Below are 25,442 nucleotides of genomic sequence, written 5' to 3'. Positions count from 1 at the left end.
TCCTGACCATAACACCACGGAAGCTGACAAATAATAGTTGGGAAAAGATTGATTTCTTGTGATTATACGACCTGTGATGCTTCAATCACCAATTTACACAATGCATCTTTTCAAGGCTTTCAAAGGCTCTGCTTTTCAATTTCTGTTGATATGTAGTGAAACAAAAATATATTTTTATATAATTTTTATTATTTATTTCTCAGCTAATCAACAAAAAACACTAAGCATTTTTTTATATTATAAAAATAGTGCAAATTTCTTGTCACTTGTTAAGCCTCAAAGATGGAGGCTGGTTGCGCTCTAAAACAACAGGCACAACAAATAATTCACTCTGACTACTAATTGTTCGTAAATGCATTTTCTAAAAGTATATTGGCTTACTAGTATGATGTTATAATTGAATTTATACATTTAAAATCCTTAATTATAAAATGGTTTTTCTAATGTGTAATTAGCTTGGCTTTAAATGGGATTGTTTTCCACCAGATCCTGTATTGTGCTAAAAAAAATCATATAACTTAAATATTCATACTGTTTCAACATTATCTACTTTTTATTGTTACTAATGACTTAATAATATTTTTAATTAATGTTTTACTTAGTAAATACCACTATTTCTTAAAATCTACTGTGACATGTGTTTCGATGCATTCCGCATCATTTTCAAACACCGTATTGATGATGCGGAATGCATCGAAACACGTGTCACAGTAGATTTTTAGAAATAGTGGTATTTACTAAGTAAAACATTAATTAAAAATGGATAGACTTAATAATAGTTTAATAAACATTATTTTTGGTTCTGTTCAAGTTCAGTTTTGTTTTCGGCCAGTTTTGTCCATCTTTCACTGACAGCCCAGAGCCAACGTCCGAGTTCGATATTCAAAGCACTTGGGGCTATTTGATCCACTTTCATATCACTGCAAATAAAAAATAACATGACTTACAATTTTTAAACATAGATGACAACCCTGAAGTCATTTCAATAACTTAACATTTAAATTGAGATATCAATAAAGATCTTAGCTATGTGAAAAACACAATAATAAATAAATTTGACACAGTAGAAAACCTCGCATCTAAAAGAAATAGCACCATATATTGTAATTTTTATGAAGATTGTTACTTTCTACACTCTTTCATTTCAAATACTTGGGATGATTTTTTTTGTAATTCTAAATGTTGGTGTTATAAATGCTTGGAGCTATTTTATTTGTACCAATCACTTAGAAGCAAGCATTTGACAAAAGTAATCATAGTTCCCATAATATTGTGACTGAGATAATCTTCTTATAAATCTAAAAGAATCAATAGTTATTCCACTGATGTACCGTAGAACGGGGCTACTTGAACTTTGATGTGTTACTTGAGCCCAGTACAAAAAAAATATTTAGGTTGTGGTATCGATCAAAGTATTGTGACAATAAGTGTCACCTGTCAGGGAAACAATTAATCATGTCGATACGTTCATTATTGTAGGCCAATATACAGTGGTGTGCCTTATTAATAGACCCAACAAGCAAATAACAATACAGCTACAATTTTTTTGCTATCATTACCAATCGTGTGATTTTTTAAGTGTTTTTTAGTTAAATGAATAATTGTAGATATATTGCGCATTCAATCAAATAAATTTTAACATTCTAAGAATTTTATTATAGAGACAAAAAAAATAAAAGCAATGCAAGACGTAAAATCAGTATTTTGTGTGACCTCCTTTTGCGGCGATAAGGGATGCTATCCTGCGTGGCACGCTTTCTATGCATTTTTTTACCACCATCTAAAGGTGGGCATTGCGATGCCAGATGTCAATTAGTTTCTCCATCAGCTCTTGTTATGTAATTCTTGTAGATTTATGGACTTCACGCTTCATAAGCTCCCACACATCTTCGATTGGATTCATGTCAGGGAAATTCCCAGGCCAGTCTAAGACAGTGATATTTTTTTCAGCTAAAAACTTAGTTATAGTCCTAGTTTTATGGCACAGACCTCTATCGTGCATAAAAATAAGTTTTACACCATCGCTAAACCATTCAGATAGCTGAGGCAAGAGGCGCTCTTCCAAAATTTTCTTGTACTGGTCTTGTTTCATTGTACCTTGCACTATTTGAAGTCGTCCAGTACCTCTGAAATTGATCACAGACCCTACCATGACATGTATGGGATGGTTTACGGTCGGAACAATACAATCGGGATGGTATTTTTCACCCAGCCTCCTCCTTAAAAATTGCGACTTATCAGTCAAGATTTGGAAAATTGATTCATCCGAGAAACATACCTGTTGAAAATGGAAGATATCGTTTTTAACTGAAAAATTTAAAGCACTTAAGATATTTACCCTTCTCCAATCGTCAACTGTAAAAAAGTTGCACTTTTATGCCCATTTCAAACGTTTTTCATCATAGCCTCCGTTAACATTGGCTTGCGGGCAGGTTTGCGCGCCTTTATACCAACTTCAGCAAGCCGTCGCTTCACTGTACGCTGAGAAATATTAAATCCCTTGTTGTTTATATGTTAAGTAAGCTAACGTTTTGGAATTTTTCTGTTTTTCAAACATAAATCACGAATATGTCTTTTCGTTCTTGGGGTTGTAACACTTTTACTCTCAGATTTACCCTTACGCTTGTTGCGTAAACTATCCTCAGAATCAATTTTTTTCATTATATTTTTCACCAAACTCCATGATACCCCTACAATATTAGCTATTTCATACTATGACATTATATTTGCCTAAATCAAACCAGATATTTGGCCAATTTTCTTATGTGACAAATCAAAAACATTCCCCATTCTAAAAAACACATATATTGTTAAATTTTTGTACTTAAGCATGATATTTACTACACAATATTTAACAATAGACACGAACAATCATATAAAATAAGCATTCAATAGAAAAAAAAAATTTAATTGAATGCCTGTTTTCAAAAATTGTTCCGCAAACAGTAGACGAAAAACCGCGCGTTACTCATACGACGCCGTCTTGACAATTAATTTCCGCTGTCGAATTCGTAATTCAGTATTTTTAGGTGTAAAAACTATCTTATAATGTTGTCAGAAGTGCTATCTATTAATGTAATAAAAATACATTTTCAAATAATGCTGTTATTATGGTTTTTTAAACAAAAAAGTGATGATGAAAACAATTACTGTCTTGGGTCTATTAATTAGGCACACCACTGTAGATTTAAATTTTTTTTGTACTGGGCTCAAGTAACACATCAAAGTTCAAGTAACCCTGTTCTACGGTAACAAATTTATAACCAAAACTTAAAGCTGACATACTCATTTACTAAGGTATAAAATGTAATGAGCCTTGTAACAAGCTTTATCTCTTAAAATGACATCCGATTCAGAACCGCTAAGTACTATTAAAGGGGAAAATCTAAATGCTTTGCTAAAGATAAGGTTTAAAAAAATGGACACATTTTTGCTGTGGTAAAAAAAAATCCGCTGAGATTTTTTTAATTTACATAATCTTTAGGTCCCTACTATATCGCTCACTCCTTTCAAGAACGTCATAAATAAAAAATCATCAATTTTCAGTTGTGAATATTTTCGGAATGCCCAGAAAATGTACCATATCCCAGAAAAAGAGGCATATTTTTAACTTAATATTTACCCGCTACAGGGCAGAAAGTGTTGTTTTTGCAATTTGAAAAAAAGGTATTGTTAAATTACTTTTTTAAATTTACTAAATATTTTTCAAATGGAGAAAAAACCTTCAGGTTTTACCTAAAAAGATCTGTTGCACAATAAAAAGTTCAATAAGTGGCTTGATATTTATTTTTAATACATTGTATTATTTTTTTAAACTTTAAAAACGTTCTCCTGGAAAATAAAGTTTTTTGATTTGTGACGTTGTTGAAAGGAGTGAGCAATATATATCAATCTCTATTTTAATACAATAGATATAGAGTATAGCAATGTTCGGACATTCTTGATAATTAAGAAAATTACCTACGTGGTGCTGATGTGCCAGTGCTATCTATGTTATAAGGTAATCAATCATAAAAGTAGGTACCACAAACATATATGATTTAAACATGGAGAATACTTTTTCAAACATTTTAATCAAATTGCAGTTCCACATAAGATGAGGGCCATTTAAAAAAAAACACATTACCTTAAGTACTGTCCAGTAACATTTTCCAGGGATGGAGCGAGAGCAGCATGGACAACAGATTGAGCTGCTGAACCAGGTTTCTTTATAAATGGCCACATAAACATGTATGTGAAGTATGAAGATATCCCTTTCATGGAAGGCATGTGGCGAGTTATCTCTGTGTCTGAGATTCCGGGATTCAAAGCATTAACCGTTATTTTGGTGTCTGTAAAATTTTTAAAATAATGAATTAAACATGTTACTTATTGCTTTCCTTTGTACATTAAGTACACAAAAATGTTTTTATTCACATTAAATGCTAAAATTTTAATAATTTTATCATAAAAATTAAAATTATACATTAAAAAAGTAATACCTAATAGTTGGATAGATAGTTCAACAGTAAAAAGTACATTAGCCAGTTTACTTCTATTATAAGCCTCAGTTGGATCATAGTTAATATCCATATTGAAATCCTCTTTGTTAATTTTTCCTTGAGCATGGGTAGAGCTTGTCAGATTTATAATTCTACTTGGTGCTGATTTCTAAAAAAAAAAATACAAGTATATTTTAGTAAATTCAGAGGCTATCAATAATTCGTAAAATTCTGTCATTGACATTGTGATAATAATAAGAAAACAATAATTTAGTAGTAGTGTTGTTGGGTGGGCCTCAGCTCTCCATTTGTTTCCCTAGCTCAATCATACATTCTCACCACTGTAGTTACAAAACTATATAAGTTATAAAAATTAAATTTTAGTTTTAAATTGTTTAGCTACCGGATTCTGGCAACCGGTGCCAGGCACTTTCCTACATTAATTTACAAACTTGTATATTCCCATTCATTTTCAGTAATTGAAAGGACACTAGATCCAGTAATGCTGCCAACCATTTGTTTATTGAAGGTCTCAGATGAAGACGCATAGATCTTTGATTGGCGCTTTTGATCTTTGATTGGATCTTTTAGTGGTGCGTGATAGTTTACGTCTGCTTGGTATTAAAAGTTTTTGCATAGATAGGTCTTAATGGAAACCAAGATTTTCTGTACCGGACCTAGGAATGTGGCGGGAGCTTTCAGAGATCTTTGATTAATCTAATTTTATGCCCTTTTCTGAAAACTTTACAATGGAAATAACGACCAAAGTAAAGTCGAACTTCTATATTACTAAGTCGGTAAATCACAACAAAAAAGTTTGGTATATATACTTTTATAATTTTATGATTGGTATGATTTTGTTATTAAATTTATTGTACAAATCGCTCACTCCTTTCAACAACGTCATATATCAAAAAAACATGATTTTCCAGGAGATGGTTTTTAAAGTTGAAAAATATAATAAAATGTATTAAAAATTAATATCAAGCCACTTATTGATCTTTTTAGTGTGCATCAGATCTTTTTAGGTAAAACCTGAATGTTTTTTCTCCATTTGAAAAATATTTAGTATATTTAAAAAAATAATTAAACAATACCTTTTCTTCAAAATGCAAAAACAACACTTTCTGCCCTGTAGCGGGTAAATATTAAGTTTAAAATATGCCACTTTTGCTGGGATATAGTACATTTTCTGGGCGTTCCGAAAACATGCACAACTGAAAATTTACGATTTTTGATACATGACGTTGTTGAAAGGAGTGAGCGAAATGTGTAAAATATACGAACACATTCTAAAGTATTGTGCTGCACTTCACTTCTTGAAGTAAACTAAACATTGACTGTCAAAATGAATGTGAAAGGTTATTAGATAAAAAATTGTTATGCGGAAGTTTAACTGTACTAAAATATAACATAAACCGACCTTGAGATAATCCAATAGAAGATTAGTTAGAAGAAAGTGTCCCATATGATTCACTCCCATGTGTGTCTCTATTCCATCATAAGTAATAGATTTAGGGCATCGCATCACTCCTGCATTGTTGATCAGCACATCCAACCTGTCCTGTTCCTCTTTAAATACCTTGACAAAGTTTCTGATGGATTTCTGGGATGACAGATCACAAGGCCGACAGTAGACATAACGATTCTTAGTTTCAATAACAATATTTTTCCTTGCTTCCTCACATTTCTGCATATTCCTACATGCCATGTAAACCTGAAAATATTCAATTTTGGAAACCAAGGATTAAAATCTTACTACTTGCAATATAAAAATGTCGTGCATTAAAAAAGTTGAGAATGGTTCATATTTTTTTTACATAATCTACAGTAAGCACGCAGTACACGCTTAACACTGTTTCGGTATAAACGGTATTATTATTATTATATATCATTAGAGCACAAGTAAATCTACAAGTATGTATTTACATGAACACACTTCGGAAAGGAAAAGTATTTCTACCCGTTCGGTGGATTGATACCTAGGGACAGGAAGGGTATTTTTAGCTTCTGCATGGGCCTCATTTCAAAGGCAGAAAAGAAGGAATTATCCAAGGTTTTTATTTGAAAATTATATACTAATCTCTTTGTTAAGGGCTTATTTATGTACATAATTATCAAATCTCGTCGTCAACGGTCCGCAGGCATAAAAAATACCTGTCTGAAATGTGTTAAGATTAAACCTCTTTAATGCTGTTAATTAATGCTGTTTCAGTATATATGGTAGTATTTGGATGGCCTGAAATCTCACACAGTATTGGTACTTTCAAATTGTGTATAATTTGGTTACTTTTATACTTGCACGCAGTCTTAAAATGACATCACTACATTACATGTTAACATATAAGTATTTACATGTTAAGATAACCTCATTCAATGATTGAATTTGAAACAAATTATGCGGGGTCTTACTGAATTTTTGTTTTACATTAAAATGTTTATTGTCATACCTTTCCGCCTCTTTTTGCTAACTCTCTAACAGTAGCTCTTCCAATTCCTGTGTTAGCTCCCGTAACAATAAAAGTTTTTCCATCGGCCTTAAAGCTTTTATCACATAGCTCTCCACTATAGTGATCTCTAAAAACAAAAATGCGATATTTAATTAAGTAAAAATATTACATACATAGATATATACGTTACAGGATACCATGAAACCAACTTTATTAGATTATTTTTTACTTGTCTTCATTAATTAATTAAAATATTCCATTTTTTATTTAAGTTTTACTTAGTAAATACCACTGTTTCTTAAAATCTACTGTAACACGTGTTTCGATGCATTCCGCATCATTTTCAAACACCGATAATCAATCACAAACCAAAAAAACTTACTTTACTATACACGTCCCAGCAACTGCAGTTATGAGAGTACTCGGAATAAGGACGAACTTATTGGTCATCCACGACATACTGCTTTTGCATCTAGAATGTAAAAAGCATAAACCTAAATTACAATTATGAGAATCGGGTGTGATCTAGTTTTTTTTTTGCAGTTCTCTCAGTATTTTACATTGTTCACAAAACTTAAAGAAGTGCCCCAGATAGAATACTGTAAATGAATACAGTGTTTCTGTTAAATTAGACCTTGTAATAAAAAATCCATACAACAAAAGAGATTATACAGATTTTTATCACCTGTATCAGACTTTCAATCATTTAAATTTCCATCGCTCTATAGGTGCCCCATGTGCTTTAAATAGATATAAACGCAACCTGTTGTTTAATAAAGTTTCCAATGACAATACGCATGTAATTTTTTTGGAAAAAACCCTATAATTTCTGCACTTTCTCTATATTTTGTTCTTCATAAAATGTTTTAAAGAAGAAACAATTACTGTTTATTTAACTTTTTTTAATTTCTAACCAATATTAGATAAAAAGTATAATTTTATTTTCTAAAAATGTCAAATATCTAAATATGGCAAAATGATAGGCAAAAATGTTTTTTAAAAGCCACTTTTGTACAATATACCTATGGGTATATTATATATTATGTAAAATAGAATTGAGTACTTGAATTGAAATGATAGTAAAGTCCAGTTTCTTTAATAGATGTAAAAAAATAAATCAATGTAAATAAAAATAGGATATTTTTTTAATGTTTTCCAAAGATAGTTTGTGGTACATTTTATAAGCTTTATAAAATTAAATAACTTTGTTTTAACCACTTTTTTTTAAAAAGTGGTTAAATGTAAATGATTTAATTTTATAAAAAAATAGGATAGGTCAAATTCACAGGTTTAAATAATAATAACAAAGCATTTGTTTCCGATTATTTTATTTAGAAATTATTATCATACGATGCGTTTTCTTATGGTAAATACATCATGTACAGTGCGTTGAAATTATATCATAAAAAGAAATCACAATAAATGACTAGTAATTGATAAATGTATTTAAAATATTGGTGAATAATCCATCAACAAAATAATGAGAATATATATTTAGAGATTGGTTTCTTATATTCAAGGGTTTAGGTATAATATACTTGGTATATGTTATAGCTTGAATAAAAAATGAATGAGTTTCATATAAAATAGACGGAGGAATTTACAAGTTATAATTATTGTATAGATAAATTGTGTTAAAATCTTTTGAAAATTAAAAAATCACAGATAAATATACAATTCCTCTTTTAATAAAATAAAAAATTAAAATTGCAAGCATAAACGTAGCATCTCAGTTTGTATGAAATATGTTAAGTGATCAATATGAACTGCGCTATAGAGGAGAGTCAATCAAACAATTCATTTTATTATTTGAGTGAAAAAGACTCTATATAACTAAGATTCTTAACTTTCGTCTTTTCGAAAGACACTAGGAACTTAAATACTAATAATATTGCTTGTTAATTCTATAATTTATAAAATAACATAATCATGTTTGGAATTATGGATGGTCAACAGCCAGATTATCTGAACTAATATTAGATAGTACATACTAGTAAAAATAATACCACAAAAAATAAGAAATTTCATTTACCTATTAAAAATATTAAATTAATCAAATAGACCACCAGAAAGCAAAAAGCTTTAAAGTACAATTTAAAGCATTTTGGATCAGAGGAATTATTTTTTCAAAAGACCTTGAGATTTTACATGTTGCTTCATAAATTCCAGGGTATAAAACAGTATTTCTCAAAGTGGGCAATAACGCCCCTTTGTGGGTATTCTAGAAGACTTTTACAGGGCATAAGAAGCCCAAAAGAGACAGATAGAAGTGCTAAGAAGTGAGATATATCTTTATTCCTTCCCTCTCTCTATGATGGGACATTCTGGTAATTTTATATTCCTCTTTGATGAGAAATCTTAATGGGGGGGCACCATACTAAGTTTAGGAACCTGTGGTCTAATATGTTCATCTTTAAATATTAGTTAAGATAGTAGGGGCTGTTACCCATTGACATAATATTTGTACATCAGAGAAATAAAGTCATATGAAGATATTTTATAAATCAAGGCAATTACTTGGTAAAAACTTCCATTACTTAAAGCAAAACCGATCTTGACCATTGACCGTGTCCCTAAGTGAGATAAAAGACATACTTTTATCAGAAAATAATTATTCCTATAACATGCATAGAACCTTATTCCTTTGACATACATATATAAATAAATACAATACTATCTGGCATCATATAAATCTCATTAACTATTAAATATGTGCCTTATAGATAAAATTATTTATTTGCATCAATAATAATTATAGGAATCACTTTTATGGCAGGATAATTTGTGCAATCAAATACAGATTAGTCAGTGTACAATAGTAATTTATAGCTAGACGAAAAAGATAAAAATATTCAAGTTATTGCATAATTGAGAATAATTATTATAACTATACATTAATAAGTATGCAAATTAAACGTTTTTACATTAACTTATTTTTTAAATCATTAGTTTATAAAAAAAGTTGTTATTAAAATCAACACAATAGAACCTCGGCTGACAAATCGAGGCAAGAATTATTATTTAGTTACGTGTCTGAAGTACAATTTATTTAGTCAAATTTGGATTTTCATACAACATCTCCATCTATGATGTAGAGTAAGCATACCGAACAAGACAATAGAACACTTAACATTCTCAACAAGTCACCATGTGATTCATATGAAAAATGTGTATGTAAAATAATATATTTTTTATTGAATAGCAAAAAAAGGATTCACATATTAAAAAAATATAAACCCTTGAATCAGTAAAGTGTTCAATAGTAAGAAGAAATATAGTTGAAACTTCAACTATAAGTATCAATATTGTCACACAAGTTATTAATCAATAATTTTTTATTTATTTTTAAAACTACAAACATTTTTGGAATCAGTAAAAATAACTGCAATTGGTTGATTACCTGATTTTAAGAAAATTTTGTATGTTCAAATCTGTGTAAGTTTACAAATACCGGATTCAATCAACATGGGATTACCGAGATATATCAGATTCAAACAGTATGTATATACCACGCAGGACAATTTAATCTTTTACTTAATATTTTGAATATTTATTTGCTTGACAATCATTATTTTTTTCACTATAATAACACATATTTATAAATTGTAAATATAACTACATATTGTTTGCATGATACTTTTGAATTTTCTTTATTTTTGTGATAACTAGTAGCTTTAGCAACTATTTTGTATGCTGTACGATATGTTTGTTTATATCTAATGTCTAAAACAGAAAAAACGGCAAGGAGACACAAGAAGAATGCACAAATTTAAAATACTTAAACTGCGGAAGACGAGGTATAATTTACAATATACATTATTATTGCAATCATTTTTATAAGATTGTCCGAATAAAATATCATATTTAATTAACTATGAGATAACATACCTTCCATCAGTAATTTTGATATAGACATATTGTACAATGCACAAATATATTTTTAGTGACATTAAAATAACATTGAAGTGGTGATTTTGCCTGATTTTTGAGAGAATTTTTAATTTCACTGTTATTATGCAAATAAATTTATGAATTTAATGGCAGCCTGGCAAGGCGGTCAAATTGATAGGAATGGGTTGTATTAAAACCAATTAATCCATATTTCCAAATTATGGAAATATGAATTAATACAATGGACAAATACTTTTTGGGAGACGAAAAGGGGCTTTTTATTTTAAAAACATGTTAAATATTTTTAATATAAGTTGTATGGAAATATGAATTAATACAATGGACAAATACTTTTTGGGAGACGAAAAGGGGCTTTTTATTTTAAAAACATGTTAAATATTTTTAATATAAGTTGTATGGAAATTTGAATTAATACAATGGACAAATACTTTTTGGGAGACGAAAAGGGGCTTTTTATTTTAAAAAGATGTTAAATATTTTTAATATAAGTTGTATAGAAATAATGTCTATAAAAAGCTTCATAATATTTTAATCTCTCCAGTTAGTTTGCACGGGGTATAATAAATTTGATTTGTAATATTATTTTAACAGAATTAAGATAAATCTTTATAGTTACAAAAAATAGACCTCTATGTCAATTTTTATTAAATGTCTCTTACACAAATATTTCATTGAGAGTATGTAAATCTCCTACCAATCACATACTTATTATAAATTCCCCGGTTACATTAGTTATGAATTATTGCCAGTTATCACACGTACCTTGCATTACTCAGGAAACTTATATTTGATATTTAGTCGAAAATTGCAAATTGAAAATTGGTGACATTTTTGCTTTATTAGATGAATTGCCAAAAAAAGGAAAGCATATTTTTCAGAGATGTCAAAGTTTTACGTACACTAACGGATAGAGTGGAAAACGTCAGTTGAATTCCATACATTACTATCCCCTTTCTTAAAAATCCGTTAAAAATAGGTGATATTTCCAGTGACAAAGACTTTTGACAAAGCCAAATTGAGTATGCGGCTTGTATGTGATTTATTAATGGGAATGTTTTTAGTAATTCTATAAATTCTATTTATTAAAAAAAAATCTAATTGTTTTACGATGTTAATACTTTATTGATATTAAAACCACGAATGAAACAGCTCTATTCTGAAGGCACTAAAGAATGAAAAAATAAATAAATAATAATATTGTTCAACAAGCACAAAATTTACTATCATAATTGTACATACAACAACAAAAAAATCACTTTATTGAAAATAATGTTTTAATTTGGTGTCTTGTTTAGATTTAGTAAGTTATTGCTGCTGTTGCTACAATGCTGGCTATCTGTGACAATTTTGGAATGTTTAAAGTTAGCAAAAGATGAGTGTGAAATATATATATATATATATATATATATATATATATATATATATATATATATATATATATATATATATATATATATATATATATATATAATCATACATTTTAATAGGATCTAATAGTAGGGTTACCTAAGGATTACTTTAAAAAAATTGGTCACTGAATATTCTAAACTATAAACAGGAATCCCTTCACATTATATACAAAATTGTAATAGATCAATGTGGGTTTTATTATCAAACATTACGGTGCTAAATACTAGTACATATTTTAAAGTTGTATTGCTATATTATATAGGTGTGATGATGTGGAAAATGATCGGGAATTCTTGTATGTTATTTACTTATTCATACATATATATACATGAGAGAGAAGTATTCCGGATCCTTTACAATAGACTCACAATGCTCATGTAGCGACCCACTTCCTAACATCAACAATTTGTAATTATTTTTTTAGTGTAATGCACATACGGCCTTTACAAAATATTTTAATTATTCAGATCAAAAGCACCTACAAGCCCTATAATATAAGTGATATCAAAACTAAGTTTGTTCACAAGTAAAGCTTTAAATATGTTATTCCGACAATACTACAAATTTCTTGTTCCCGTGTTATAAAAATTGTGTATACAATGCAATTGGATTTAATTAATTTCCTAATTATACTTACACAATGGTGCTTTATATTATGTTTCAAACTTTCAAAGAATTTGACGAATTTGACTAGATTTCATTAAAGAATTTCAAAAGATTAATGTTTATTATAAATAACAATTTAGCTGTGCCGATAATAATTATTTTAAGGATTTAATAGTTGTATTATCTTTATATGGATTTACTAATTTGTTATTATAAACTCTATTATAAATAAAATGACTAAATTTGAGTTACCTATTTATATAAAAATACATCAAATGCGGTGACATTGTATACGGTGTTAACGAAGATATGATATAATTATGTGTTAGGTAAAATTATTTGGAATTTGAGTTACGCTTTACACGTATTAACACAATTATAGCTAATATTAACTGGTAATCTTGGTGGCCAGTGTTTCACTATTGCTACTATATTTACTGCAGTGTTCGGTGGAGGGGAGCGGTCGGGCCACTCCCAGTCTCACCGTCCCCAGCGGAGCGCTCTTCAGGGCCTGGACCGCTTGGTCCAGCGACACGTTCCTGATGCTCACCCCGTTCACGGACAGCAAGCGGTCCCCGGGGGCCACCTGCCCGTGCTTCTCCGCCGCTCCCCCCGGCACCAGGCTGCGCACGACTATCACAGTTCCCTCCGGATCTATCGGGTCTTGGTAGTCCAGAATGGAAAATCCCAGACCCTGTTCTCCCTTGGTGACATCCAGAAACACTTCCTCGTCGTTCCACATGGCGAGATTGGAAACGCAATCCAACGATTGAGATTTTTTAGAGATGGAATGGTCGGTTAACGTCGCGGTGCTAGAAGTATTTATAGAACCGTCAGAATGAGATTTGATCAACGTGGATAAGTTGTGAATACTGCCCGATATAATTTTACGCGCTTCGAAACCCTCTCTATCTTGGGACATATTGATTAAAGGCCTCGGGCCCATATCCACGGAACTCCGGGCGCACACGAGTCTCACGAGGGACGGAAGCTCTTTCAGGATGGACACGACTTCGGTGTGCTTGAGTCCGTGCAAGCAGTGCTCGTTCACTTGGAGTAGTTCGTCTCCCGCCAGCAGAGCTCCCTGCATGCCCACGGGCCCTTGCGGCAGGATAGAGCGGATGTAGTGGTGCGGCCGCACCTCCTGACCCCCTTCCACGTCCACCGTCCCCTCCAGACTGATTCCCAGACCCGATAGCTTCTTAATATCCGCGATGATAATTTCTTTATCTTCTCCCAATTGTTCGCTCCATTTAGTTTTATACGAATCCACTTGTAAATGCGCATCGAGATCCTTTTCAATTATATCCGGAGGCGGATCCTCCATTTCCTCGGGTTCGAGGATGGTAGAGTCGATGGTGGTGTGAGATTCCGGTTCCATTTCGATTCCTGTGAAACTCTCGGCATTATCGGTGTGCACCTGGAACCAGGACAGGGTGGTGACGGAGGGGGAGGGCGGCGAGGGGGGGGAATCCTCCCTCCAGAGCGCGAGCTGCAGGTGCTCGTACTTGGGGCCTCGCAGGTACCTCTCTAGAACGAGGGTTACCGATATCCCCGTGTTTCTTAAAACCTCTACAGCTTGCGGATTCGTTTTGTCGATCAAAGAAACGCCGTCTACTTCGATGATACGATCGTTGATTTTAATTTGTCCGCTCAATTCCGCCGCGCTTCCTTCAATTATGCTTTTGACAAATATACCGGAGAGCTCTTCTTTTTCGCACACGTATCCCGCGACCGTTACTCCGAGACCGTATACATTTTTGTTCAACAGAACCGTAACCACTTCCATCTCGGGAGGAGAGGGCAGCTGGGGCGCGGCATCGGGCGGCGTGGACAGAGTGATGACGGGAGAAACGGGGTTCGCCGCAGCCGGATGTTGCCCGATAGCCGCGGGGTTTCTGCCGACGATGTCCACAAAGGCGGCGATGGGGAAGGGCATGTGAGACTCGGGAGTGGAGCCGTTCTCGCGGCACTGCTCCTCGTAGCACTGGGGTATGGCGTTGTAGGTCTCGTTGTAGCCGTTCTCGACGAGGTGGCGGTCCAGCTGCTCGGGGTCGGAGAGGATCTTGGTGGGCACGATGGGCGCGTGGCCGCCGAGCGCGCGAAAGTCGGAGGACGTGGGGTCCACGGGGCGCGCCACGAGCAGGCGCAGCTGCGCGCCGGACTGGCGCAGCACGGCGGCCACCTGCTCGGAGCTGAAGCCGCGCAGGTTCACGGCGCCCACCTGCAGCACGTGGTCGCCGCCCTGCAGCCGGCCGTCCCGGTCCGCCACGCTGCCGGGCAGGATGTACTTGATGACCACCCCGGTGCTCCTGCCGCCCACTATGTTGAAGCCCAGCCCGTTGCCGTCGTTGCAGAGATCGATCACTTCCACCTGCGCCCACTCTGTACTGAGCACCATCTCGCGAGGGCCGGAGTACTTCACCATTTACTCTTCGTTTATAATTGACGGTAAATTATTATTTGACGGAACGATTTATCGACGTTCCAATGTAGGTTAGGTATGGAATCCCCCATGATTATCGGCGTTAAAGTACGATCGCGGCGTGAAAAACGTTTTCGTTAATGTAAATAAATACACTTTTTATTGATAAAATAAAGAAATCGAGGAGAAAAGTGTAAAAAAATGTTAATAATAAATGACATTTACATACGTGTGATATTAGCGTCAAATGCTGCGATGCGGAGGTCTTGCCAGTGGAATTGAAAAAAAACATTCCTTTACAAGAATATTATTATTTCTTATGTTGGTAGTTATTCTCAATATGGTACTTTTCCGACATCCGAAAGTGACGCGTAAAACTGCTTTCCAATAATATAAAAAAATACCCTTGTCAAAAACGGATTTTACTTTCCTTCTTCATTGGGACAGATTGGTCCGTTATATCCTAAGACGATAGTACCTCCTTTCATCTATTAGCGGGCAGATGCACTGATCCTGTTTGGCTTTTAGGCGGACATTCAAACCAACCTCTATGAGCCTAAACGGCTTGTGGTAGAGTGGGCTCGAACCAGAAACCAGAAACTCTGACTCAGAGTCCACGACACTAACCACGGGAACACAACCCGGCCCAATTATTTACGAAAAATAATAATCAAGCAATACTGAAAGATTCTAACAAATGTGGGTCGGGTTAAAAAAATGTGTGATTTTTTTTTTATTCATAATTTTGTAAATTTTATTCTAAAAAAGGCTATTTTTACCTTAAAAAACACTTTTCTCGGATCTTTTTTTCCACGTTGCTATTGCTTGGATAAATATTCCCTATTTTATAAAAAAAAATTAAGACCAGAAATGGTTTAAATTTTCGCCCAAAAACCAAATGGAACCATTGTACATTGCGGTGCATCACGAATTTATCGAGTTTTTTTTACTTCCCATTATTTCTACATTTGCGTGCCATTTTCTCCTCGTCTAACGATGTTCTGAACATGCGTGCCGTCATCTCCGGCGTCTAACGATGTTCTGAACATGCACATGTTTCTGATTCTCTAATTCAATGGCTTTCAAAATTAAGTTAGACTTTTTCGCATTCGCCCTTATTTTAATTATACGAGAAATGTGGAATATTGGCATGTTTTTTATTAAAATTTTACTTTGGTATCGGTTGCCGTTTCCGTGTTTTAATTTTTCCATATTTTTAGTTTTTAAAAAGTTAAAAATGTTGCAGCTTTTTGCACTTGCAAGTATCTTGATTGTTAAATAAATTTTTAAAGTTTGGTAGTGGAACAGGTCTACTACCAAATATTTAAATTGGCAAATTCGCTCTTTCAAATATTTTCTCAGATAACGTAGACCGTGACATATTTGGCTTTCAAAATATGTATTTCATTTTTATGGCATCATAAATGTTTTTTAAAGCATTATTTAATTTGATCGTAAACGATGACTTTGAAACATATTCCTGTTTTGTGTGTCACAATCTATCTCGATTATGTAAGCCGGAGACATTAATATTAATATTTTTATTGCACCAATCTAAACCGTCTGGGCGACAAAAATGCGATAAGGCTGGTTTGGGTACCGGGGCATTGTGTCGATAAACTTGCAAAAACTGGCGCTGAGAGTCCACAAATGGGCCCTGATCCCATATGCGAACTAACATTCAACACTATCAACCTAAAAAGCTGGGCCATGGACAAGAGCCAAGAAATCTGGTCCAACAGCATAGAAATGAAACAAGCGAAGGAACTTGGTATTCGCAGAAATTCACCACACAAGCTCTAAAGCTTAACAGGAAACAAATAAGGATCCTAACCAGGACCTTGATAGGACACTGCAGACTGAGGAAACACATGTCAAAAATTGGACTACATGACTCCCCATGTCTGCATATTTTGTATAGAGGATAAAGAAACACCAATCCACATTTTCAGTAACTGTGACGCACTCACTCGCAAACGAAGTCACATCCTTGGAGGACCACTGCTAGACTCCGAGAAGGTGAAGCTCTTACAACGAAGACAGGTCGTGAACTACATGACTCACGTAGGTCTTGAGGGTGAACTATGATACAGCCCTCTACATTAGGTCTATTGTGACCTCCGTAGGTCACAATAGACCTAATATGGTCGCAGTGACATAAGGGATGCAATATCCTTTGACCTCATAGTAAAATAGTATCGTGATTGTTTTTAAAGTTTAATTAATTAATTAATTTTCAAAGTTTGGTAGTCGAACAGGTCTACTTCCAAGTATTTAAACAAGCCAATTCGCTCTTTCAATTTGTTTTCTAAGAGAACGGTGAACGTGACATTTGATTTTCTCAATATTTCATTTTTATGGCATCATAATTGTTTTTTTAAGCATTATTTAATTTGATCGTAAGTGATGATTTTGAAACATATTTTTATCCGTCACAATCTATCTCGATTATGTAAGCCGAAGACATTTAAATATTTGTTTTTATTGCACCAATCTGAAAGTCCTTCCAGATTTTTCTCTAGTATGTAACAGTCGTTAACGACAGTGCTCCGAAACCTTTTCTCACCTACCACACACTAAACAAATTCCTAACCAAAAGGTAAACCACCACACGTAAACGTGACGAATAGTTTTGAAAATCTATTGTTATTGTTGGTGATGATTATTCTAAGTAATGATTTTTATTTGTGTATTATTTATCGTTATTGTACATATTTTTTAATAATATTGTTAAAGGCATTAGCCGTAATAAAATAATAATAATAAATTTTCAACAAATTAAAAAAAAAATTAACACAAATTTGAAAAAGGTATAATTTTTAGTTTTGATTTCATTTATTTTTCAACAAAGACAAATTTGAAAAAAACATATCCCTGACAACTTATGTACAAAAATTGCTTTTTAACTAACTAACTACCTAACCAACACGCCGCTTCCCCGCAGGGGTAGGTAGAGAGAACAGAACGCCACACCACTCTTTCCTTGCAAACATTCTTCGCTTCTTCCACGTTCATGCATCTCCTCATACATACCCACATGTTTCGACTGACCACTTTCAAGTATTAAGCATACTTGATCGTGCCAAGTTTTTCTGGGTCTTCCTCTGCTCCTTTTTCCAATTACATTCGCCTCATTAATTTATTTTGCCGTTCTTTCCTCGCTCATTCGTTCTACATGTCCAAACCATCTCAACACACCTTTCTTAATTTTTTCGATAATGCGTGTCGCAGCTTTGCATTCCTTCCTTATTTCACTATTCGAACATCTATCATACATCGTTTTGTCGCACATTCTTCTAAGAGATCGCATTTCGACTAAGTATATAATGTATGTTTACATTTGTATAATGTATGTTTATATTTATATGGGGTATGTTTAGTTCGATATTCCTCCTTTGTAAAAAAAAATATTATGTGCATCCGTATGCATCGTGTATAAATATAACTATGATAACGAGCTATTTGTATCCGAATCCAGTTTCTGTATTACCTTGAATAATTTGAATGTTTTATTACCTTATTTAGAATTTATTGTAAAATTTTTATGACAACCGATTGCAATCTTGAATTTAATTAACATAATGCAATTTAGAATTTAATTTTACAGTTTTCTCAGATGACCGGTAATCTTGACGTCTCGTCACTTGTACGCCTTATATAGGAACATTATGTCTCTAACAAATAAATATTTTAGTTTCGCTCGTCAGTGTACTTCAATATATTCACTGTGTAATCAAATTTCTTCGAAAAATAGACATTGCTTTCGTAGTTTATTAACAGCTTCTATTGTTAAACCGGATTGGGATAATGCAGTTAGTGAAGCAGAGAAGATAGTTGGGTATCCTACTTCTTTTGCTAATAAGGTGCCTTTTGAGTGATGAACACGCAAATGTGACCGTCTATGTGAGGAAATTAGTAAGTACATAAAAACACTTGAATATACAGCTTTAATGAGTTTTATTTATATATACGACTAGTTTCGAAAACTTACAGATGTTTTTGTCTTCTGGTAAAAATAAAAAGTTTTTAATTTTTACCAGAAGATGAAAACATCTGTAAGTTTTCGAAACTAGTCGTAAGTATATATAATTAAAAATCATTAAAGTGCTATATTCAAGTGTTTAATTTTTAAAAAAGAATCAACATGTCATTCCACAAAGTTAATGCCGAATCAATAAATAATGGGCCGGCGAGCCTCTTGTTAAATTAAGAGAAATCAATATTCTCTGATTCAATATTCTCAGATTCAATATTATCTGATCCCATACAAAAAATAACTCATCCATATTTTGTCGTTTGATATGCATATGGGGTATTTTTATTATTTTTAATTATTATGTATTTTGGATAGTTCAAACAAAATTATACAACTCCCCCCCCCCCTTCCTCCTCCACTTATTAATAAAAAATAGAATTATAAAAATAGCATAGCAAAATTCATGCAACACGGTGGAACGGCGTTCCGGCACCTTTTTTCACTGGTATTTTTTTTTAATTTTCCCAATCAATAGACGAAACAATGTTTGCGCTTATGTAATAACAATCTATATTCATATAATTTATCAAAATGAAAAGTTACTCTAAATTTTATTGAAATGATATTTGAAAATAATATTATCTCTTAATAGCCCTAATTTATGTTATAAATCGTATAGCTGAATAACTTTTGTTTTTATTCAATATGTACCAATTTATTCAAATAACTGTCTGATATTTTTTATTGTATGTCCATATAAATTGTTTAAGTATTCAAAATGAATCTTAGAGATCTTCATACATAATATCCCTCCGTTATTTTTCCTAAACATTTTTTTACCCATAGATATTTCATTATAAAGCTGGATCTAATATGATTAACCGCGAAAGTTCGCTCGTATTGTCATCGTAGAGCCGCTTTAACTTGGGTAAAATTTTGACATTTATTTGATTGTAGCGTAACCTAATGGATTTCATCCGAACTTTCCGGAATTATCCATTTCAATACGAGTGAAAGCTTTCGGGAAATGTCGGTAGAGAAAAAAATCAAAATTCAATGACTTTTTTCATGTATGTATAATATATTAACAAATTAAATAATATTTTGCATTATTCGTACTTGGTGATAATATTGTGCTATTTCTGGTTCGCGTAATATACGACAAAACAAATACAGAAATTTTCTCCATCTTCCGAAATAACTAGTTCACTTTTTGTCACAAGTGTCGCTAGTCGTTAGCTTATTTCCATCTCTGAGAACGACGCATGCGCTCTGATTACATAAATTTAATTATTATTTAACCACGAGTGTGAGCGTCTTGTCAATTGCTCAAATTAAATGCTTACGTAATTTAATGTAGATTTTCACAATGTCTCTTACGAATAAATGTTTAAATTACGCGCGTCAATGTAATTTAATAAATTCGCCGTGTATTAAAATTTCTGCCAAAAATAGATATTGCTTTCGTAGTTTATTTACAGCTTCAATTGTCAAACCGGATTGGGATAAAGCAGTTAGTGAAGCGGAGAAGATAGTTGGATATCCCCCTTCTTTTGCTAATTTAAGATGGCTTTTAAGCGATGAAATTGCAAATGTGGCCGTCTATCTGAGGAAACTAGTTAGTATGACTTACATGAATTTACACGGTGACATTTAACCAGTATGAGGTTATTTAACCTTTCACCTTTTCGCCATGAAAATGGTTACAATTTAACTGACAGTAGATTGTAGGTGTTGTTTTATATTTACTTAACAAATAACAAAAGGGGACAAGAATAATACATCCAACCATACAAACACAGCTGTGTTCCGAATTGCTTGAACGCCACCCCACGTCGCGACAGTAAACTTTATTATGCACGCATATGTAGAAGAATTTATAAATTTCATTCAGACATTCTACCAAAAAACAAATTTGTTAGTAGGTATTTGATATGATAAAAATAATTTTAAATTTAGCGTATTTAATTTCGGTAGGTACCTATTTCCTGAATGCTCAATAATAATTTATTTCGAATGTTGGTACCTGCTTATCTACGCTTTCTATTGTAGATTAATTTCAAAACTGAGTATTTTGAGGGACGAAATATATAAAATTTAAACAATCAAACAATGTTTACCTATCTTTATACCACATTTTCAGGATATTTGCTTTGTTGTGTGTGAGCGGTATCTGTTGTATCGGTTATAAGAAATTATATTGTGTTTTTATTATTATTATTATTATTAATTTGCAATAAAATACTGGATTTATTAATAAAAAAATCTTAACTTCAATATTTTGTATCCTTTGTGTTGACGGGAATAGGGAAGGATGCAAAGAGAACAAAGATTAACTGTTAATTGAGTTTATTTAATAACAATATACGTGTTTTTCTAATCGACCGACCACTGTCGTAGATCCTCTTATTCGCTCTGCGCCGCTCTCTTGCGCACCTCTGCTTGCTTACATTCGACGCCCACAGATGGCGCAATACAATTTTTTTTTTCATTGCTTAAATCTAACACTTTGATTATTAGGTTTTAATTATATAAACTAAGGGGTTAATTTTTTAAATTTGTATTGACATTCCTATTTTTGACCTTTCAATAGCATTTTTTTTTCTGAAATCGCATTTCAGGAAAAATATGAATCAAATAAATTTAACATGTTAAATGGAGACTTTGTTTTGCCGTATTTTTATTTATTTATTATTCTCTAAGTAGTGAGCCAACGCGCAATTCCGCCGATGTTTTCAGCTAACGTTTTCCTCTTTCGAAATTACGAATACATTAATCCCACGCAAAAAACCACATAAGTATCAAGCACAGGGTCGTTATTTTCCACGCGGAAAATAATTCCCATTCGTAATTTTGGTATGGAATGTATGCATTCAAAAATCTGAAAAGGGAAAACGTCATCCGTAAACGAATGGGAAACGATCATTTTCCTGGCTACTTGAGTCGGCAATAAATAGTTTTTTTTGTAAAATACTTAAGTCAGTTTTTAATAAATATGATATTTTTTAAGCCTTTTCGGATAAGATATAAAAATAAAATAGTTTGTATAAGTAGATGCCTACTGCATTTTTTGTACCTACTGTAATTTAAGTTTTCTGATTTCTGTCTATATTTTATTAAATATATTAATTCAACGATTTATATATACTACTGCAGAATATGATTTTTAAAATTTAATTGTATAGCTTAAGGTAAATATTTTATCTTGAATGCTTCTTTGGCCCATCGAACATTCTGGAAAAAATAAATTAGTTTTTTTTCTGAAGCGTTTTATACTATTTCAAAGGTATTTTAAACCAAAATATATAGTTATTAACTATTCATATAAAGGAACACAGTTTTATGGGTTGAAAGTGGAATGACTTAAAATAAAAATAAAAAAAACTGTTTACTGGAATTTTAATCAATTGTGTTTTCATAAAAAAAGCCTTGCATAATTTTAAAGAGATGTTTTATTTATTTCCAGGTAGGCAGTAATCATCCAATTCTCAATACGGCAAAACATCTTTTATACAATGATAAAAATAATTCCCAGGCATGGGGACTTCTCATACTGCTCGTCTCCAAGGCTGCAGGGTATCCAAACGGGTATATTCCCCAGGACCACCTCTCCGAGGAGGGAGTCCTGCATAGCCAGAGGATGATAGCTGAGATTATAGAAATAATCCGAACCGGAAACCTGGTGCACAAAGGCCTGGTCAACTTCACCAATAAAGAATATTCAGACAATAGAGAAAATCTAAACTTTGGAAACAAGATTGCCCTTCTTACTGGCGACTATCTCCTAGTAACGGCCAACGGAATGCTCTCCAAAATGCGTAACCAGCACTTGTCGGAAGTCGTCTCTTCAGCGTTGAGAGATCTATCTGACGGAGAATTCGTCGGGGAAAGAGACCCACAGAACCTTCCAATTCCAGCAAAATCAGAAACCCTCACAGAAATGACAACCGTTATTGATGACGATTTTAGAACCAGACAAATTATTGGATACGGAAGGAAATTCGAAGCCCTGGATGTCTCTGATTGCATCGGAAACCCTGTAAGAGAGTGGACACTGAGAAATATTTTAAGTGGAGGTAGCTTACTGGGTGCTGGATGCCAGAGTGTCCTGCATCTTGCTGGCCATGACGAATCCTTCCAAAGCGACGGCTTCTTGTTCGGCTGCCACGCTGCCCTCGCGTGGCAAGCTTCATTCGACTACAACATTTTTTCCTCTTCTAGTGATAAAAACTACTCGTTAGTATGCGCTCCTGTGCTATTTGCTTTGCACGAAAATAGTTCCATTTTTGATAAAATCTCTCAGTGCAAAGAAGGTGTAAATAAGGTTGATTATGAACAATTAAGTGAAAATATTGTAAAAACTTCCGCACTTGAAAATACTGTCAAGTTATTCCACGAACATTGTAATGCTGCTAATAATATATTAGACAAATTTCCAGATTCTAAAGCAACGCAAGCTTTGAGAAATATTATTCTCGCACTTCGTGTTCATTAGCACAATAAGTGACTGTTAAGTCAAACCCTCTTGTGGTCTGGGGACAGAAAATTTGTTTCTTGAGGAATGCTTACGACTGCGGGGAAGTTCGTGATCAAATAACCTAGGGTAGTCGATCACTGTTCTCCTTTGATTTTAAAAGACCGCGCAATATCACCATTTCACAGCACGCGGTCAGTGAAAAAAATAAAAATAACAACGTGGCGGGCGATATTGGTGTAGTAGCTAGACTTCGTATTTATGCGAGCAATATTTTTCAGTTGCGAACCTCATCAAGAGTAGAATGAGAGATCGTATAGATCATGGGTCGGCAACCTGCGGCCCGCGAGACATCTTGGTGCGGCCCGCGAGATTCTCGCCGCAACCCACATGACGGACGATATTATACACAATCGAGTGAAAGGAAGCGAGAAAGGGAGCGAAGGGAATCTCATTGATTTTATTAAATACAATAAATGTCGTTAAAATATACACTTAGCGTTTTATTTTTAAAACTAAAATATTTGTACAAAAATATTGTATGTATACCTACTGCAAGTGCGGCCCGCACTGATCCCCATGAAAAATATTTGGCCCTTTTACAACAAAAGGTTGCCGACCCATGGTATAGATCATGAGAATCTGGAATCTTACATTAAATTAACAACAACATAAATACAAACCTGACAATCTTTCCAATGAGATGCAAAGCAGTTCACATAACGTCATTATCCTGATTAAATTTTATGGGATACCTTACTTTTTATTATCAATAAATGAGGTCATTACTAACATGATATCGAGTTTTATTCAATATACTTACCCATAGTTTAATTAAGGCAAAACTTTTATTAGTTAATAAACGGTGATCCTTCCCATGTATTTTTATGTTAAACGTAACGTAACTTATGTAGTGTAAAGTTCTATGTACAGTAAAAGTTGTATGTACAGTAAAACATCGATATATCGGACTTATTGGGGGAGGAGTGTAAGTTAAATCCGGAAGTCCGTCAAATAGAGGTCCTTTATATCGAGATTTTACTGTACTATATTACAAATTTCGGGTTTAATCCGAACTTTTCCAAATCTGAACAGGCCATAGCCTAAACTAATTCGGATTTCCGGATTGTACTGTACACTACTATTTCTATTACATAATTTAAATTAGAATATTCATAACATTTTTATAAAATAATAAAAACACTATAAGGTTGCATTTATACATATTTTAGCTTACAGCCGCCACTACTCTGAGTCCGGCACTGAGCGTTTGTGATGTTTCTGTGACAATAGTATAAACGATTTTATAACACACATGTTACGGACAGATCGCACACCCCGTGCGGCGGCCCTAAAAAAGAATTCCAGGCGCCTGGCGGCGAGCGAAACGGTCGCCCGTCGGAATGCGGCCCGAAGAAGGGCCTCTATGGATTCTACCGATTTCTCATGTATTTACAGAATGTATTAGATGTAAGAAAGAATAAGACAATGTTAATATTAAATGCGCCTAGATGTTAAGTTGTATAAATAGATTACTGATATAGATTACTGATAAAATAAACTTGTAAATTGTAAATTGTAATGTAATAACGAACTGTTGGAACGGCACCGGTACGGTATGAAAGTGTAGCCCGTCCGGTGCCCATTAGAGAGAGACAGAGATATGGCTGTCTCTCTCCCCCGGCCGCTGATTGGCTGTACTTTCCCA

General features: G+C 33.3%; 2 protein-coding genes and 1 pseudogene across 5 annotated transcripts; 1 reads left to right on the top strand and 2 right to left on the bottom strand.

The window, feature by feature from the left end:
• Positions 1-171: 171 nt before the first annotated feature.
• LOC148312074 (retinol dehydrogenase 13-like) lies at positions 172-21,127 on the bottom strand. Of its 3 annotated transcripts, none has more exons than XM_088277860.1 (7): positions 20,894-21,127; positions 7,314-7,403; positions 6,932-7,058; positions 5,905-6,198; positions 4,482-4,650; positions 4,127-4,331; positions 172-920 (listed from the first exon to the last, which is right to left on the bottom strand). In XM_088277860.1, the coding sequence occupies exons 1-7, from the start codon at positions 20,911-20,913 to the stop codon at positions 791-793; spliced, it is 1,035 nt and encodes a 344-aa protein (XP_088133986.1). In that variant the 5' UTR covers positions 20,914-21,127; the 3' UTR covers positions 172-790. The 3 variants fall into 3 exon arrangements, with proteins under 3 accessions (XP_088133986.1, XP_088133987.1, XP_088133988.1); XM_088277861.1 differs by lacking the exon at positions 20,894-21,127 and adding an exon at positions 15,514-15,725; XM_088277862.1 differs by lacking the exon at positions 20,894-21,127 and adding an exon at positions 15,510-15,528.
• LOC148312075 (patj homolog pseudogene) lies at positions 12,334-15,426 on the bottom strand (annotated as a pseudogene).
• Positions 20,444-24,226, top strand: LOC148312073 (all trans-polyprenyl-diphosphate synthase PDSS2-like). 2 transcript variants are annotated; one of them, XM_088277859.1, is made up of 3 exons: positions 20,444-20,878; positions 22,727-23,299; positions 24,016-24,226. In XM_088277859.1, exons 1-3 carry the CDS (start codon positions 20,630-20,632, stop codon positions 24,040-24,042), a joined length of 849 nt encoding a protein of 282 aa, XP_088133985.1. In that variant the 5' UTR covers positions 20,444-20,629; the 3' UTR covers positions 24,043-24,226. The 2 variants fall into 2 exon arrangements, with proteins under 2 accessions (XP_088133985.1, XP_088133984.1); XM_088277858.1 differs by having other exon boundaries at positions 20,448-20,878; positions 22,727-24,226.
• Positions 24,227-25,442: the final 1,216 nt, after the last annotated feature.

The sequence above is a fragment of the Brachycentrus maculatus genome, unplaced genomic scaffold (assembly GCF_059751285.1).
Source record: "Brachycentrus maculatus isolate JH-2025_06_01 unplaced genomic scaffold, ASM5975128v1 h1tg000050l, whole genome shotgun sequence".
Taxonomy (NCBI): domain Eukaryota; kingdom Metazoa; phylum Arthropoda; class Insecta; order Trichoptera; family Brachycentridae; genus Brachycentrus; species Brachycentrus maculatus.
The sequence above is the reverse complement of the archived record's forward strand: the minus strand, read 5'-3'. Positions and strand labels throughout refer to the sequence as shown.

Bases quoted from the DNA above. Each gene is read 5' to 3' on its own strand.
- LOC148312073 (XM_088277858.1), top strand. From the start codon at position 20,630: ATGTCTCTTACGAATAAATGTTTAAATTACGCGCGTCAATGTAATTTA. The intron at 20,879-22,726 runs GTTAGTATGACT...ATTTATTTCCAG, and splicing joins CCGTCTATCTGAGGAAACTA to GTAGGCAGTAATCATCCAAT.
- LOC148312074 (XM_088277860.1), bottom strand. From the start codon at position 20,913: ATGTCACCGTGTAAATTCAT. The intron at 6,199-6,931 runs GTATGACAATAA...GAATATTTTCAG, and splicing joins TAGCAAAAAGAGGCGGAAAG to GTTTACATGGCATGTAGGAA. The intron at 4,651-5,904 runs GTCGGTTTATGT...TTTTTTTTTTAG, and splicing joins TTCTATTGGATTATCTCAAG to AAATCAGCACCAAGTAGAAT.